Source organism: Bufo bufo, chromosome 5 (genome assembly GCF_905171765.1).
Source record: "Bufo bufo chromosome 5, aBufBuf1.1, whole genome shotgun sequence".
In the NCBI taxonomy this organism is placed as follows: Eukaryota; Metazoa; Chordata; class Amphibia; order Anura; family Bufonidae; genus Bufo; species Bufo bufo.
Window position 1 is genome coordinate 444,596,680 of NC_053393.1, and position 18,551 is coordinate 444,615,230.

General features: G+C 41.2%; 1 protein-coding gene across 1 annotated transcript in view; it reads left to right on the top strand.

The window, feature by feature from the left end:
• SKAP2 (src kinase associated phosphoprotein 2) overlaps nucleotides 1-18,551 on the top strand; it is a 317,931-nt gene that overhangs the window by 188,033 nt on the left and 111,347 nt on the right. The window contains exons 5-9 of the mRNA XM_040433605.1: nucleotides 4,634-4,708; nucleotides 7,070-7,153; nucleotides 9,311-9,435; nucleotides 10,307-10,361; nucleotides 12,394-12,471. Of these exons, the coding sequence (XP_040289539.1) occupies nucleotides 4,634-4,708; nucleotides 7,070-7,153; nucleotides 9,311-9,435; nucleotides 10,307-10,361; nucleotides 12,394-12,471 (417 nt within the window). The remainder of the gene's footprint in view (nucleotides 1-4,633; nucleotides 4,709-7,069; nucleotides 7,154-9,310; nucleotides 9,436-10,306; nucleotides 10,362-12,393; nucleotides 12,472-18,551) is intronic.

Sequence of the window (18,551 nt, forward strand, 5' to 3'; positions counted from 1 at the left end):
ACAGTTTCAGAAATACTGCTAAAAGCCAATAATCAACTCCTTTTGCATCTCTGATAAATTGCCCCTTTTACCCATGACACAAACAGGGGATATGTGTGCAGACAGCCTATTGCATAGCTTATATACCCACTGAGCCAGGTCACCACACATGACCTTGTTCATGATCTACACGCTGCCCACATCAATAGTAGGAAGTGGTCATAATAATGTAAATATATAAAACATAAAATCCACAACCAAGTTGCCTATATATTGTCTAGATGAGGAAGATTCAGAAAAATTCTAACCCAAGTGCTTTGCCCTCCTGTCCTGCAATTGAGGCACAAGTGAATTAGGAGGCCCTCCGCTCACCATGATGGATTGTATAAAACTTTAAATATAGATGTATTTAGCGACATAAGAATGGATATGTCTGGTATGACCATAGAGGAATTATGGTAATTTGGTATATTTAATAGAGACCAAGTAGGCCGAATTACCTGGCTGTGGCCTGCTATTAAAGTTGGGTAATAACTGCTTAATACTATTATTTGTCCTACTCTTCTGTGCAAACATGGATATATCAGAACTAATGGTCTTTTGACGTCCACACGGCGAGTTAATTCGCTGTCAATTATGCCTGTAATGGCCTATCTGGCCATAGAAGTCGCATAGTATATGGGGATATTAACTCTCCAACCTTTCGGCGTATTAGCCTCTCCGTCACAATAAGAAGAAAATGAGAGGAAAACAACACTGACAGTTGTCACCGAAAGGGCATCTCTGCTGTTAACAGAGACAATGATATTGTATTCTTATCTTTTAGCATTAAAGATAGGTTTGTGTAGTGTTAAAAGCAGGAAATGTCAGAGAATGTCCGCTGCCACTCGGCGGAAATTTAGTCAGCGCGATATTCAAAATATCTGATGGACCCTTTAGCAGAGTGCTCCTTCTCGCTCTTGGCACAGGTTATTGAGAAAGATGAATCTGTAGGACGCTCATTTTGCTGCTACTGTCTTGGAGATGTAAAAAATAGCCCTTGAATTACGATGTTTTCATTGTATTTCTTACTTTACTGCTGCGGCTTCTCGTAATAAGGCTAATTTAGATGATGTGTCCCGTGGACCTTGCTCAACCTCCCGTCTATTTTTTTTTCTTCTTGCTGTCATTTTGTGATTGCATTTTTAAACATTTCCACAAAGTCGAGTACTATTTGTTACATCGTGATTTAAGCTGGAAGTCAGCGAGATAAAGTACCAACACGTCAGCTTCTGGTTTTTCAAAAGACAAATCTATACAAGAGGTCTTGTCATATTTTCATCAATCGTGTTTTTGCTGCCATACCATTTTGTATATTGACAACTTGTAAATGATATTTATATACTGCCCAAAAGAAACAATTTATCCTCTCCGTTGGGCCTTAAAGGGGACCTGTCACCTATGCTGACACAACTGTTTGACTACTTGCATCCCCCTTGGAATAACAATTCTGGAGCATCTATTCTTATGGGTTCGTTTATGTGCCATTCCTTCATTATTCCTGCTAGAAGGTTTGAATGAATTGCTAGCAGTGTGCAGCGAAGGTCCAGCTGGGTGTCACCAGATGTGGGTGTGTCTGTGCACAGTCTGATACTAGCAGCGCTAATACTGTAAAAGGATACCCCAAGGGCTCGTTCACATGGCAGGTTTTACAATGTAATATTGGCATGGACAGCGCCAAGAAGTGATATGTCTGTTCTCACCGTGGCTTTAAGCCACCACCGCGAGATGCTCAGCGCTGCCTCCCATTGAAATAAATAGGGGGCAGAAACACTGCAGCTGCTGGTGGGTTTTTGGTGAAATTTCGGCGCAACTATCCATGCAAAAATTACACTGTAAAACCCGCTGTGTGAACGGGCCCTAACTGTTAACAGTCATCTGGACCTTTACTGCAAACTGCTAGTAATTCAATTATAACTTCTAGCAGGAATAATAAAAGAAAGGCACAGCAGAATAGATGTTCGAGAATTGTTAGTACCTGTGGAATGTAAGGCTACAGAGAAAAGGTGGACTGGCCAGACTGACCCCATCAAAATCAATGAGACAGTTTTTAACAGCCATTTCAATAGAGGAGTGCACTCCTCCAAACAGTGGTACACTGTGAAAAAAAACATTCAGGGGTTCAAATAATAAAATAAAAAAACTCCCATTTATCCACTTGCACACGCTGGGACACTGCTCCTCACTCTAGGCTTTAAAATCCTGACATTCCCAGCGTGGTGATGTCACATGTGACATCATCACGCTGGGAGCACAGGTCCTGCCTCCTAGGAGGAGCGAGTGTTTCATTGCGTATAAGTGGATGAGGCGAGTATATACTGTACATATATTTTTATAATTTTTAACACATACTGGAGGCACCAAGGGGGCCATTCTTTTTATTTGGGGGGGGGGGGGGTATGGGTGTGGCCCAACGGGGGCCATTCTTTATACTGGGAGGGACAAAGGGGGGGTCGTTCTTTATACTGAGAGGCACAATAGGGGACATTATGTATATTGAGGGCACTGCAGGGGTTGGGATTTAAAAAAAGAAAGCCAATGAAATCCATCCATTTTTAATGGCCACTTTAACCGTTGTTTAACACTGTGTCCTCACTCCTCTAAGGGCGTTGTTTAAGTGAACCCTCGATCTTCACAGTACCCCTGATGGTGGGGATAGACTTTCCGAGGGGAACACCAGGTTGCTACCTCTTGAGGAGGATAGAAACACGAGGCAGCCGGTCCAGGCGAACCAGGAGGTACCTGAGAAAGTTACTAGAGGTACAGGCGTTGTCAGCAGGCTGAGTTGTAACCAGGAGCGACAGTGCAGGACCGAAGGATGAGGCTGAGGCGACAGGCAATAGGTCAGGGAAGGCAGCACAGGTACAAGTCAGGCAATCTGTGTCGGCAACAGGAGAGTCAAGACAAGTAGGCAGGGATCAAACAGGTAGCAGAGTCCAGGAATACATGTACGAATCAGGAACACAAGAAGATATCAGGAACCTTAGCAGGACACAAGGACCTTGACACTGAGGCATCTGGGAAGAGGGCTGAGCCGCCTTTATATGTGCAGAAGGGCTGGGGTAGGTCAGCGAGGTCACATGACCTAACCCATAAAGCACAGGGACTGACGAGTGTCGGCCCTTAAGGAAGTGCTGCAGGAAACAAGCAGCAAGCGTGCTGTGGCCAGGGCTGAGAGGAAACTGTGGAGCAGATCCCAGAACAACAGTACCTACACAGACAGGGCCCAGGACTGCAGCGGTGAATGTGAAAGAGCCCTTAGGCCTTTCAGCGGTATATTTCAATGTAGGCCTGCAGGTGGCACACTGCATTGGAATATACAGAATTTTTTATGTAGCGGTGTATTTATATCCATTGTTAATAAAAATGGCAATTGCATTTTGTTAGACCCTTGGGGGCCTTAAAAAAGGTAAAAAAACAAAACAAAAGTGCAATTTTTTTTAAAAAATATATACAAATTCAAATCATCCCCCTTTCCCCAGAATAAAAATAAAAATAAACAATTAAAAAATAAACATCATCGGCATCATAGCATTCCAAAATGCTCGTACTATTAAAATCTAAAAATATTTATTCCATACAGTGAACAACGTTAAAAGAAAACAAAATGGCCAATTCACGTTTTTTTCCCCGTACAGTAGATTCACCTGCCCAAGCATTTAATAAAAAGTGATCAAAAAGTCATACCTACTCCATAATGGTATCAATAAAAACTAAAGATCATCCCACAAAAAATTAGCCCCCACAAAGTTCCATAGATAGTAACTATAAAAAGTAATGGTCAGAATATGTCAATACAAAGAAAGAATTAGTTTTTTACAAAGGTTATTTTTCTGTATCAAAACACAAGAAAAACTGTATATAAATGTGATATTGTTGTACTCGTACTGACACAGAGAGTGAAGGAAACAGGTCAGTTTTACTGAATAGGGAACACTGTAAAAACCAAACCCATAAAACTGTGGCGGGATTGTGTTTTTTTGCCAATGCCATTCCATTTGGATTTTTTTTCCAGCTTCCCACTACATCGTATACAATATTCAATGTTTGATTAGAAACTACAACTTGTCCAACAAAAAACAAGCCTATATTTGTCTTTGTAAATAAAAAAATAGAAAAGTTATTGGAAAGCAAGGAGTAAAAAAAGAAAACTCAAAAATGGAAAATCACTTTGTCAGGAAGTGGTTAAAATGAGATACTGGAATATTGTTCATTGGTGGGGTATTAAAAATGTTTCCTCTAAACTAAGATTCTCTAATTGTATGCCATTATAGCCGCGGCGAAAACACAAAATTGGTTTTACAAAATGGAAGGAAATGGTAGATAAGCATTTTGTGGAGCAGGCAGATGTCTCAGATTCCTCAGTCTGACATAATCATTGTATGGAGCTGGTTATGCCGTGATATTATAGAAAGCAGCTGTATGATTAGAAAAGCAGCTACATCCTAATGTCCTGCTCTGACATTCATCGTGAGGACAGCATGCTCACAACCATAGGCCACCTGCTCTGGAAATTGCTTTACACATCAATGAAATGTATACGTGCTGCTCCTGGTACAATACATATTGTTACTGGCAGGAGAATTACATTGTAAAGCCGCTTTTCATTTTCTAGGAAATCTGCATCCACCAGTTGCTGCTCAGGATCTGGAAGTTACAAAGGCAGGTTATCTTGAGAAGCGAAGAAAAGGTATGTCATTTTACAATGATAAAATATCAAAGTCAGATGGACTGGTTATATGCGATGTTCTGTGTGCAAACGTCTTCTTAACCCCTTTGTGATCATAAAGGGTTTGTGCAGAATCCGAAAAATAAAAAAATCTGTCTATGGGTTGTGTCAGGTATTGCAGCTCAGTTCCATTGAAATGAACTGGGCTGAGCTGCAGTATATGACACTCAACATGTGGACAGGTTGGCGCTGTTTTTGGAAGAAAGCAACCATGTTTTTTTTTTTAATCCTGTACAACGGAATTTTGAGCAAAATATTGTCATCTGAAAAACCTTAATTTTGATACAGCAGCTAGTTCATTTCAGTCCTGTAGTAGTGATCATTAGGTGACTCTCCTCTGCCTCATTCAAGGCCGGTCATGCTTTAAGTTGAAGGACATGTCACCAGCAAGCAAGTACGCAGCCCACAATCAAGTACTTATCAGGACTGTGTACTGTAGATTCAAATGCATAAGGGTATGTTCACACCTCCGTTTGACTGATCCAGCAGCCTGCCGTAGTTCACCGGATCCAGCCTAGCTGGATACTTCTTTTCACCGCTGGACCCCATTGACTATAAAGGGATCTGTCGGGAATGTGGCCGCTTTCTGGCATAAATGCCAGTTTTTGGCCAGGCAAAAACCGGTACATGCAATGTTTTTTGTCCACCCCAAAACCAGCATTTTTCTGGAAAGCAGCCGGATGCACGCTATTATAGTCAATGATCAGCAGTTAAACAGCAGTGTGAAACTTCCCTAAGAACTCAAAGTGACCCAACCTGCAGTATTCTCAGCCCACCAAAAGCATAAAGAAATTGCATAAACCCCCCCAAAAATTCTGACTTAAGGGTTATTATTCACCCATAGATGCATTTGACATTGCTTGTGGTCGTTTAGTGAAAATGTTCCAGCTAAGGGTGAAAGGGATAAATTTTGGCAATATTTATCACTTTCCTTGACAGGACTGAACCACTGCTACAGTGGTATAAGACCCGGCCTATGTCCTCAACTTCTACATGCCAAAAGAGGTGTTGTTAGACTTTCAATATACCTGGGTCATTTGGGGACAATGGGAGAAGATAGCAAGGACACATTTTGTTAAATTAACTAAGATCAATAAAATATCAAATAAAATAGTAAAGTGGCTTCTAATATATCTGCTTATATCATCTTTACAAGTATGCGGAGAGGTCAACATGAGTAAAGGTGTTTTCTTGGGGGAAGGGGGGATTCTTTAGAAATGGCTCAGAGTGGTATAAAAGAATAAAAAAGGGATGCTCACTTTCAGAGGTCCTCTATTGCTCCTGTTTTTATGCTTACCTGGTCCCTGCCGATATCTACTTCCTGATCCTGACAACACACTGGAAAAGCCTGCGGATGCCTGCTTAGCCAATCCCTGTCCACAGCAGTGACCCGCCTCCGCCACTGGTTGGCTGAGCAGGCTTCTCCAGGCATTTCTTGTGTGTCAATCTTGGTCCAGGAATCAGAGACCAATGGGGACCCAGTAAGCATAGGATTAGTGAGGGTGAACATCCCTTTTTTGTTTTGTTTTGTTTTTACTACTCTGAGCCGTTTCTAAAGAACCCCTCTGGAAACTCCTTTAATTAGTAATAGGAAACCCAAATAATTATATACTACATAGTGCTCAGATAAAACGGATAATATTACCATATAGAGATCTTATAACAGTGTCGGTCAAAATAAAAGATAACTACCTCCTCTAATAGAAATCTTCAACGTAAATAAATCACACATCAAGGGCAGTATAGCGGATCATTGGTTAGCACTTTTGCCTTGAAGCATCGAGACAGAGATGCAGTTGGACAGTGTGGTGATCAGGGTCAGAATGGGGCTGTTTGGGCCCACCAGAGAAACGTATTCGCTTGGCCCAACCTCCATATCATGAATAAAGTCTAATAGATTTTGATTCAAATTAAATCAACCCTAGAGACGATTTATTGTCTCCAAAGGCATCTCCAAATTATTTTTTCTCTGGACCTTAGGGACTCACCATGGTATCAGAGCCTGGGTCCACTGGAGGATTTTCTGGTACTCTGGTGGGCCAGTCCAACGCTGGTGGTGATCTCCACCAAGACAATGGAAGACAGTCCCTGACCATGTACCTTGAGTACCCATGCAACTGCATCAATATATTGTTCATAAACATTGTCAGTCATGTCCACGTTTTCTGCACGTAATCCCCCCAATAAGTATTACAGATTTCCCTCATACTGTTCTCATTTCACAGATAGATGATCACACGCACACCAGTATGATACTTGACCAAAAGCAAGCCATAAATGTAACAACCTGGTTTAATACTGAATCCTTTCTCCCCATGCCAGATCACAGCTTTTTTGCATTAGAATGGCAAAAGCGCTGGTGTGTGCTAAGTTACACCACCTTTTACTACTATGGCAGTGACAAAGGTATGTTATTTATTACTATTTTTTTTCTTCAGCTGACATGTTAAGCCCATAACTCTTTTAGGTTTTAAATTAACATTATAATCTTACCTTTAGGAATGCATGTGACAATTAGTTATAAAATGATGCCCAGATATTTTTGTGGGACACATAACTGGCATGATAAGATGAAGCATGTTTTACATAGTTGATGGACAGCAGGGAGCAATATGGGGGGTTTCCATGGTATATGCATGAATATATGGTGCTACTTATGCCAAATCTATCATATTGGCACTTGTGGCATTACATATGCAGTGCAACTTGACTCAACTAGTCATTAACTTTCAAGATATTTGGTGTAATAAGTGTCCCGTCTTTTCATGTTTTGGTGGGATTCACAATTCAACCCATAGTTTCCTAGTTGGCAGCCAAGTTCCAGTGTGCTTTATCATGGAACCAAAGTGATATTTAGGGATAGAATAGACAATCAATATTAGATTGGTGGGGGTCTGTCTCCTGACCAGGGGCCATGGCATTCAAATGGGACAAAACTGTGGTGAACTGTAATACCAGGCATGACCACTAAGAAAAGTATGAGTTGTGCCTGGTCATCGATGAAGGGTATGCAACGCGAGTCTCTTCAAACAGCTGATGAGTGGGGGTGCTGGGAGTCAGCCCCCCATTGATCAAATATTGATGGACTATCCTAAGTATAGTGTAGTTCCTGTGCTGACTTCCAGTGTCAGCTACTCTGAAACAACTGATCAGTGTGGGTGCAGGTTGTCGGATCCCTGCCGATCGGATATTGATAGCCTATCCTAAAGATAGACCGTGAATATTGAAATCCTGGACTATCCCTTTAAATTATAACAACAAATCTTTATACATGCAGCTGCCACAAGGAGGAGCTTAGGAGCTTAATCAGCACTGATTTATTATTGGGAGAAGTACAAGTAGAAATGCAGCGCCCCACCTAGTGGCAGACATTTTTTAATCTGTGATGGGGTTTCATAGTCATTACAATGGAGTTTTGTCCCCAAAACTTCATGATGTTAATAGTTTCAAAGATTTCTACCTATCCTTGAACCCCTAGCATGAACTAAGAAGACTTGGTGTTGCATTTGACCCTACCTGGCATGTTTTTTTTGGTGGATTGAAGTGTGAGACTCATCTGTATGTCATATATTTATCAATACATCATATTAAAGTGGTTTTCACAGAGTAGAATATTGATGATCTATCCTCAGAATAGCTCATTACTCATATTACTTGGGGTCCGACTCATGGCACCACCACCAGTATGCTGCTTGAAGAGTCAACAGTATTCTTGTGAGTGCTGTGGCCTCCTTACGGCATACCAAGCACAGCGCTGTACATTATGTAGTGGCGGTGCCTGGTATTGCGGCTGCCCAGACCCATTTACTTGAATGGGACTGAGCTAAACATAGGTCATGATTTGGGGGGTGCTATCTCTCCTTATGGAGAGCGCCTTAATAGGCCATACATGCGCCTCTAGAATTCTGGGAAGAAAGGGGTGCAAATGAGCTCTTAACAAGCTCTGCCTCTAATTCGACCAGATGTAAGGCAGCTATCCTATAAGTCAATGTTCAACCCTTTAACTAGGCCTCGAGACATGACTTGAATAAGAAATAAGCCAGCCCCTCATCAGCAGACAGCTGTATCAGGGTGACTGCCCATTATCAGTGCAGAGCAGAGAGTACTGGCTTAACTGGGTGAGAGGCCTAAGTCAGGTTTTGGGGGGTCCTATCTCTCCTGGGAGGAAGAATGAGTTAATCAGCGTGAGGAGACTTATAGGACATTTAGCCTTTGAACAGGAGTCAGACCTCCATTATCATACAGTATATCCTCAGGATAGGTCATCAATATTTTACTCCTGGAAAACCCCTTTAAAGTTTTTTTTTATTTTACTTAAATTCTCCTACAGAGGGAGCGGATGTTTTGCCAAGTTTTTTTCTGTTATAAAATGCTTGGAGCAAGATGTTTTAATTATGTTTTATCATCATGGTGCGCCGATTTATTTAAAATGATTTTTTGTTGACTGTGATTCTCAGCAATTTTCTAAAAGCTCCAAGCACAACGCCTTTTGCCCCCGCTTCATTTAAATGGCCAGCCACTAGGGATTTAACTACAGGTGCTACTCTTCTTTATCTCTGACAGACAAACAGCAGAAAGGTGAATTTTCTCTGGAAGGGTACAGTGCCAGGATAAATAATACGCTACGCAAGGATGGAAAGAAAGATTGCTGTTTTGAAATCTACGCGCTTGATAAACGCGTCTATCAGGTTGGACTCTTTACGCCTCTGTTTAAATTAAATTGATAAAACTGTAAGATCGTCAGGCTAGGAGAACGAAGAACATTTGGGTTGTAACAGCTCACTAACTGGCAGGCACATCTGCAGTGTGCTGATGCATAGGGGAATATAAGCAGAAAAACAATTCCGATAAAGTTCATGTCCTCCAAATTAAAAGGCTGCATACATATCACTTCTATTGTTCCATTTATGTTTTACCACTGTCAGTTTTTATTTTTTTTCTATGTAGTTTGTGATACAGTACAGAAACGTTGAATTCCCCAGAAGATAAATGCAGATTTATCAATACAAACACCTTAAATGCTAAATCACAAAACATGGCCGCCAGGGGGTATGAGGGAATCAGCCCAAACTCATACGCCAGTGGAGCATTTCAAAGCTCTATCATCTCTGCATCAATATAGAATGTAACTCTAATACACTCTAAATATCTAAAATTGCATTTGAAAATCATTTAATTAACTTGTCAGGTAATGTGTTGGAATCTGACAGCAACATTTTTAAGAAAACTATACCCAGCAGTCTAGATATATTCACGGGTGTCTTCTAATTGTCAAGGGCAAATTTCGTTCATCAGTTTTGGCTTTGACATTGATGAAGAGAAGCAGTTTTTTTCTGCCCAGCTGCCAGCTGCTGATCAGAGTTTCAAATCCATCATCCTCTGCTCCAATTACGTAAATTTGTCAAAATTAACTGTACATTATAAGAAGCATCCTTGCAAGAAAAGTATCAGTAGACACGTAAAGAATTGCTAATGCTTCCATAAAGAAGTGACATGAATGCTAGCATTTTCAGCTGGAAAATCGTTTGTGCCTATTACTCTTACATTTTTTTTTTTCAGTTTGCTGCTGCAACCCCCAAGGAGGCAGAAGAGTGGGTACATGCAATTCAAGCAGGTACATAGCAGAAATACCCGGCTGAAGTGTGACATGTCCTAATAAATATATGCATGCTCATACTGTGAGTAATCCCTTCTCATAAAGTGAGGACATATTGTTGGAATATGCCATCACCTTACGATTCATGGGGATCCCACCTCTGGAATACCCACCGATCCTGAGACTGAAGGAACCACAGTCCTGATTGAGTGCTGCAGCCCCTTCACTGTTGTTCCCAGCAAAGTGGTGCTCCAGTTGTCCTCAACTGCAGTTGGTTCCATTATGGGTGTCGCTATGCTGGGAATGCCTGTGAAAGCGCCGAATCAACCCTTCGGTACCTTCATCCTCAGGCTTGGTGAGGGACCCAGAAGTCAGAAAGCCACAATTATTAAGTGATGGCATTTATTTGTGAGATGCCCTCACTTTATGAGATGGAATATCACTTTAAGGCCTCTTTCACACGAACGTGTCCGGATAAGGTCCGGATGCGTTGCGGCAATCCCGCGCGAGTAGGTACGCAATTGCAGTCAGTTTTGACTGCGGTTGCGTTCCATTGTTCAGTTTTTATCGCGCGGGTCCAATGCGTTTTGCACACGCGTGATAAAAAACTGAATGTGGTACCCAGACCCGAACTTCTTCACAGAAGTTCAGGTTTGGGTTCAAGGTTGTGTAGATTGTATTATTTTCCCTTATAACATGGTTATAATGGGAAATAATAGCATTCTGAATATAGAATGCATAGTACAATAGGGCTTGAGGGGTTAAAAAAAATATATATATAATTTAACTCACCTTAATCCACTTGTTCGCGCAGCCGGCATCTCTTCTGTCTTGTTCTGTGAGGAATAGGACTTTTGATGACGTCACTACACTCATCACATGGTCCGTCACATGATCTTTTACCATGGTGATGGATCATGTGACGGACCATGTGATGAGCGTAGTGACGTCATCAAAGGTCCTATTCCTCACAGAACAAGACAGAAGAGATGCCGGCTGCGCGAACAAGTGGATTAAGGTGAGATAAATTATTTTTTAATTTTTTTTAACCCCTCAAGCCCTATTGTACTGTGCATTCTGTATTCAGATTGCTATTATTTTCCCTTATAACCATGTTATAAGGGAAAATAATAATGATTGGGTCCCCATCCCGATCGTCTCCTAGAAACCGTGCGTAAAAATCGCACCGCATCCGCACTTGCTTGTGGATGCTTGCGATTTTCACACAGCCCATTCACTTCTATGGGGCCTGCGTTGCGTAAAAAACGCACAAAATAGAGCTTGCTGTGATTTTCACGCAACGCACAAGTGATGCGTGAAAATCACCGCTCATGTGCAAAGCCCTATAGAAATGAATGGGTCCGGATTCAGTGCGGGTGCAATGCGTTCACCTCACGCATTGCACCCGCATGGAAAACTCGCCCGTGTGAAAGGGCCTAAGGGTACAGGTATACGTTCTGGTTTCCTGATGTAGTTTTGGAATGTAAATGTAAACTTCCCTTTGACAAAATGGTGTGCCTGTACACTATGTGAAACTGTTCAATCAGTGCTGTCGAACCTTGTAGGAACAGACTCTATTGACAAGGGGAATGCTGGCAACCATTTCTCAGTATACCATTTAAAGTTACCCTCTGCTAAAAAGCTGAAAATGCTACTTTTTTCAGAGAGGGAAGACTCCCACCTCACCCTTAAAGATATACTTCTCTAATCCCTACCGATCCATGAGGGACTACAGGATGGTAACTCCTTCAGCATAGCTGACTGTGCAGTTCCAGAATTGCGGGATTAGATAAGTTTAACTTTTGGGGGCATGATGTGCCTCTCCCCCAGGGAATAAGCTACATTTCATTTTCTACTGGTACATATTGAACAATGCAAGCCTAAAATGCAATAAGCAACATATGAAGTTTGTATTGATTGATCCTAAATGTTGTATTATTAGCAGATGGAAAAAAAATCTTTATTCTATGGAGTATATTTAAAGCATTTACATCTGCGGTACGTGCATCTGAAGAAGCCCTTTATGTATTTTTTTTTATTTTTTATGTAGATGGGGAAACGTATGATGATGTGACCCAGCCATCTCTTATTGATGATGACCATGAAGATATTTATGAAGAACTCCCAGGTATGACTATACCATGTAACCCCTAAACAAACATCGAATCCTAATGATTGTTCGGTTTCCTACCATTATGCCCCTAAAAAGTCTGGGCATATTTGTATAATGGAAACCCAAGTAAAACCCTCCACTTTTAACTCCTGCATATACAGTATAAAGGCCCCCATACACATTAGTGTATTGTCAGCCACATCCACTAAGAATAGTAGGTTTGGCTGACAATCTAATCTGTATGGGGAGCTCCCAACTCTATCCCTTTTGTCTGATCCTTTTGTTCTCCCAAAAGATAAATTGTGGCCAGAGGTGACTGGTAGCGTCTTTCTCCTCCTGCCCCATTGAACACAATGACCAAACCAAATGTGTATGGGGGAGTTGGGATAGATAGTTGTCGACCAAGCCATGGTTGGCCGATATTTATTAAATGTGTATGGCCAGCTAGAATTTTTATGGTATATCCCCTGGGATCCTCACTGTTTGGGACAATAGGGGTCATGAGGCTCCCTTTACCAATTCAAATTGTTACAGGAAAATATGGCTCTTAGCCAGAACCTCAGCCTGATGACCACACAAATATGCCTAATAATTGGATATAGTGTATGGTGATATCCAGTGGTATTCATCCATTGAGTGATACCAGTATGGCCAGTAGCCATTTGGTCATTGTGTCCCTTGTTAGCATATCAAAGGCAGGAAGGGCACATTGTAAAAGCAGTTGGACAACATTGTCTTGGCCAACAGATTGGGAAGATATTTTGGTGGTCACAGGGTGGAGTTCATGGTGGGGTCTGGGACACAGGAACATAAAGGTGACATGAAACTTAGGAGTCTCTCTCTCTCTCTCTCTCTTCCTGGACCCCCCTGGACCAACCTTACTTCAAGAGCAAACTAAGTTATATGTAAGCTTATGTGGGTATGCATATAAGTATAATATCCCTGTAGACTTTATATGTGTACATATAGATATTTGTAGTCTGCAATTGTATTACCAGTAGATTATATATGCTATTTATGCATGAGTCTCTATATGTACATGTACTAATGGTCAGGTACTGGATGTGAGTTGGTTAGAAGTGTATATCCAGTAGAAAGTATATTGGAGAAATCTGGATATACTGTATATACATACACATTATTAGCCACATTTGCTTAGCATTCAGGGAGGGCAGGAACGGAGGCGGCTGTGTGTGATGGTGTCCTCTATGTTATTTGTAGTGTCTGTATCTTTATGTATAATGTCCATTGCTTTGTCTCCTCTATGTTATCAGTAAACAATTTTTCTATATATGTAGCTGCGAGGGTTGTATGTTACTCCTGGGGTGTATGAAGTACTGGAAGGGGTGTAATAATACACTGAATAAGCAGGTTATATAGGAAACAAAAAGAACAGTCTAGGAACGGAATAAAAGGGATGGAACACAGAGATAGACATAAATCTCCAATGTCCAATAAGCAAAAATTCCCTTCATCGCAAATCAGTCTACAGTGTCTGCTACTACCATTGACATCAACAGAGAGGTGGCTGTGGGATCTATGGAAGTTACATTACAGAGAAAAGGGGACTGCAGTGCTATTAATATCTTAAAGGGGTAGTCTCATCTCACCATTACTAAGGCGAGATGAGACTAAGCCCAAACCACCAGGTGGCCGGAAAACGGAGCAGGTTAGTGCTCTGCTGTATCGGTAGCTCCTATTGTAGTACATAGGAGCCATGGAAACTGTAGAGTAAACTACTGCAGTGCATGGGAGCTACAGAAACAGAGTAGCACAGAAATCTATGCTACCTAACGTTAAAACAGCATAACTTGCTGTAGCAAATCATGCTGTTTCAACGTTAGGTAGCATAGATTTCTGCGCTACTCTGTTTCTCTAGCTCCCATGCACTGCATTAGTAGCTACTGAAACAGCAAATGCCGGCCTGCTCATTGTTTCCTGTCCACCTGGTGGTCAGGGCTTAGTCTCATCTAACCTTAGTAACAGCGAGATTAGACAACCCCTATAAGCTGGGCATACACTTTAGAACTCATTGATCTCAGCCAAGAGTGCAGGTGTATTTTGGAGTTGGGGGAAATAATGTTCAATCGTCATGTTGTGTTTATGGCCAACTTAAAATGGGAATATCCCTTTTAATGGAACTTGTCACTGCCAAAATGCCCCCTAAATCACCCACAGTGTCTCAAAGCTGAAGTCATCTGGTTTCTAATTATGTCCTTGGATACTTTGTCCGATGGACAAGATCGCAGGAAAACAACTTTTATTCCGCCGTGTGCGAATAAGGAGCTTGAAGTTAAAGGGATTCTCCGGGAATTAAGAAAGTGAAAATACAAATTACTTTATTATGAATATATTCCAAAATACCTTTCATTAATAATAATGGCACGTTTTGTATAGGAAACAATCATCAGGGGAAATAAAATGGCCTATGTCCTATTAATACACACAAAACCTGTCCTAATCACATAGGAGGACAAATTACTTCACAGCACTGAGGTAAAGAGCTGCCTCATCCTCCTCTCTGCTCTACTTGTCAGAGATTATGATCCTGAATACAGTTTAATATGATCTCCATCTGAATCTCTGTAGGAATGGAGTCCATGAGGAGACATGAAGTACAGAGAAGAGGTGGGGATGTGGCTAATGAGCAGCAGCACTTGTATGCAGTTTCCATTACCAAAGCCCCACATTAGCACAGTCTGTCCTGTCCGTCCTCTCTGTACCTCATGTCTTCTCATGAACTACATTCCCACAGAGATGCAGCTAAAGATCAGCTCTATTCAAGATCATAAGCCTTGACAAGTAGAGCAGAGAGGAGGATTTTACCTCAATGTTGTGAAGTAACTTGTCCTGCTGTGTGATTAGGACAGGTTTTGTGTGTACTAATAGGACGGCGACCATTTTATTTCTCCTGATGATTGCTCCATAGAAAAAACAAGCCATTTTAACTAATGAAAGGTATTTGGGAATCTATTTATAATTAAGTAATATTTAAGTATTTTCATTTTCTTAATTCCTGGAGAACCCCTTTAAGCTTGCTGCGTCCCCTTCTTTCTCGTTCGCGTTTGGTTGATGGCTTGTTATTGTTTCTTCATGTGCAATTTCCCAGGAGATTCGGCTCCTGTACCATTTGATCTTTTTTTCTGTGCCTGAGCAAAAAGCACTGCTGCAGAGTACTTGGCTTGGCTCGTGCTTGTGAGTTGGTGCCTGCACGATGAACCTATGAAGCCAGGTGCACTACAGCAGGGCTCACTGTGCAGGCGCAGAATACAAGATCGATGGCACAGGAGCAAGATATCCTGGGGAATCGGGCATGAAAAAAAAAAAAAAACACCAGTCAAAACCAAACGGACAGGAAGGGGATGCAACAAGCTTGACTTCAAGCGTTAAGGCCGCTGCCCCCGTGATATGAAGCTCCTCACTTGCATACAACGCACGGCAGACTAAAGGTTGCTTTCCTGCAATCTTGTCCTTCAGACCAATTAGCCAAGGACATCATAAGAAACCAGATGACTTTAGGTATGAGGTACTCTGGGCGGTTTAAGGGGCATTTTGGCGGTGACAGGTTCCCTTTAAATCTTGCTTGATTGTACCTTGTAATAGGACCAATATAGGAGCTATATGCCATGTAGACATGAAGTTTGATTGAAACCTTGGTTTGGCATTTCTATATCAGTCCCTTTTTTTTATAATTGTTCACATAAAAGGGGAGCAGCAACACAATGAAAAACTTTTTGTGATTGGATTTCACATTGTAGAGCCTTAGTTTCTTTCAGGTGTATGTTACTAATAGCCATGGGCAGCCGTCTGAAAATGACAATACAGTAATTTACAATCCACTGCAATAAAAGGTCTCCACAATTGACACTGCACTCCCTTGAAATTTTCTTGCTGCAAGTGTTTACTTGGCGGCACATAACAATACTGATTCTAGATAATGGCACAAATAGAGCCATTAGAATGAAAAGGGTCCGTCCTTATGGGAATTCTCTGCTTTTTACCTACTGTAATTTAATGACTTACATGAACTGGTGAATTTGTCATCTTTTGCTGTGGCTAAAGCTTTTCGGGAAATATTATATATTAAAGGGCAACTCTTGTCCCACAATTTCAGTACATCAGCCATCATAGTCTGGTACACTCACGTATTGCAATGAGCTTTTCTCCATAGAAGCTCAACCAGAATGAAAATAGAGAAAACGAAAGGTTAATGCAGGGCATGTACTTCAGTTCTTGCTAGCCAGGCACAGTAATAATGCTCAGGAAGTACTCTTTGAGGGTACTTTCACATGTGCCGTTTTGATGCACTTTTATCATGTCAGGGTGGATCGTAAATGGAGGGGGGTATATAAGCCAGAATACTTTTCTCATTTTTTTTTTTTTTTTTAATCCATTCCTTTGACATTGAATGATTTAATCTTGCAATTATTGAATGCAAATTGAGTGTGCCCAGATCATCATCCCTACTCAATAAAAACAGCATTATAAATTCATATTTACTGACATATTAGACCTGAATGTCAGCTAATAGGAGTTATTACATTTCTAGCTGGTTCTTGCAGATGCAGTTTCATTTCTAATGCACCAGATGATGACGTTATTTAAACACTTGCCACCTAGTGGCAGAAATATGTAATGTAGTGATGGAAATGTAAACTGACAAGCAGGGATCTGTAACATCTGTATATAATAAAAATAACACAAACATACAAGCAAAAGGTTATGGTTTTGTAAGATTTAATAAAATACCACGTCCCTAGAAAGCTGGAATTCCACACTGTGCCTCCAGATACACAGAGAAACTGAATTTATATGTAACAGATTTGGTGAGCGTCTATGAGAAAATGAAGGTTGTGCATGGAGTAATGTGTGCATTCATTAGCAGAATTTCTGATTTAAGAGCAGATGCTCATGGAGTCTCTACATGCCCAAAGTGTGCCCCTGAAAACATTACCGCTCCCCCCATGCAGAGATCTTGGATGCGGCTTACAGTGCTAGATCCTTCTCCATGAGAGATGCAGCATTGGATGCATGTGAGGCAAACAATATTTACAGGTCTGTTAGTCCTCTTCAATGCTTGATTTTGAGACTTCATTTCTATGGTGCAGGGAGGAACATTGCAAGTTGGTCTGTATGGTTTAGTGGGCAGGACTTAAAAGGGTTATCACCTGATTAATATAAAAAATGAAAATCCAATATCATATAGAATATGACATCCTCTTTCTAACAGCCCTGTACCTCACATGGATCCAGAGATCTCCCCATTCATTGCTGCAATTACTCTGCTAGATTTATTTCAAGTTGGCAGCTCAGGGGGGGGGGGTGCACTTCCTCAGGGGCATGTCCTTTCTACTGCCATTGGTGGCACTTGAAGGTTACAGCTAAGCATGTGCTTCTATCTCAGTGAGCAGGACAGAGAAATTTGAAAAAGAGCAAACAGCAGGTGGTGCTATACAGATAGATTTCAGTGCATAACTTAGTGGCTATACTGAATATTACATGCAATTACAAAAGTATTCAGATCCGGGTGCTGGTTTGAAAAATGTAGAATATTTTTCATGGGACAACCCCTTTAACATTAGATAAGCGATGGAAGTGAAAAGAAGAAAAGCTGGTCCACAGTGTTTGCAGACTTGCGTTTGTTCCTGTACACATTTTGTAGAGAACCCAGATGTTAATGTCTTCCTGATCCTATTATTGCTACCAGAGGTCTAGGAGGGTAGTGCTTAACTCTAGGAGTCAGGTAGGAGGATATTAAAGGTGTTGTCCCATTATGATTACCCCTGCCCATATACTGTTTTATATGTCTTTAGATAGATAAAAGTTATAGAGAAGAAGTTACCCATTCAGGACCCTCTCCTATGAGATGGAGAGGAGAGCTGCTAGCAAGCTTTTGCCCTGGCGACTCAAGCTGTCTATCTATTACATAGTGGGCCATTCATCAAAATGACTGTGGTTTTACCTGGCAAAATTAGCTATTTGCCAGAAGTCAGGGTAGAAGACCCATGCCTGTCAGCTGGTCATTGAAGCTCCTCACAATTTTAAGGGGTAAGACATCCCTTTGGTTTAGCAATTTCTGGGATATTTTTTCTTAG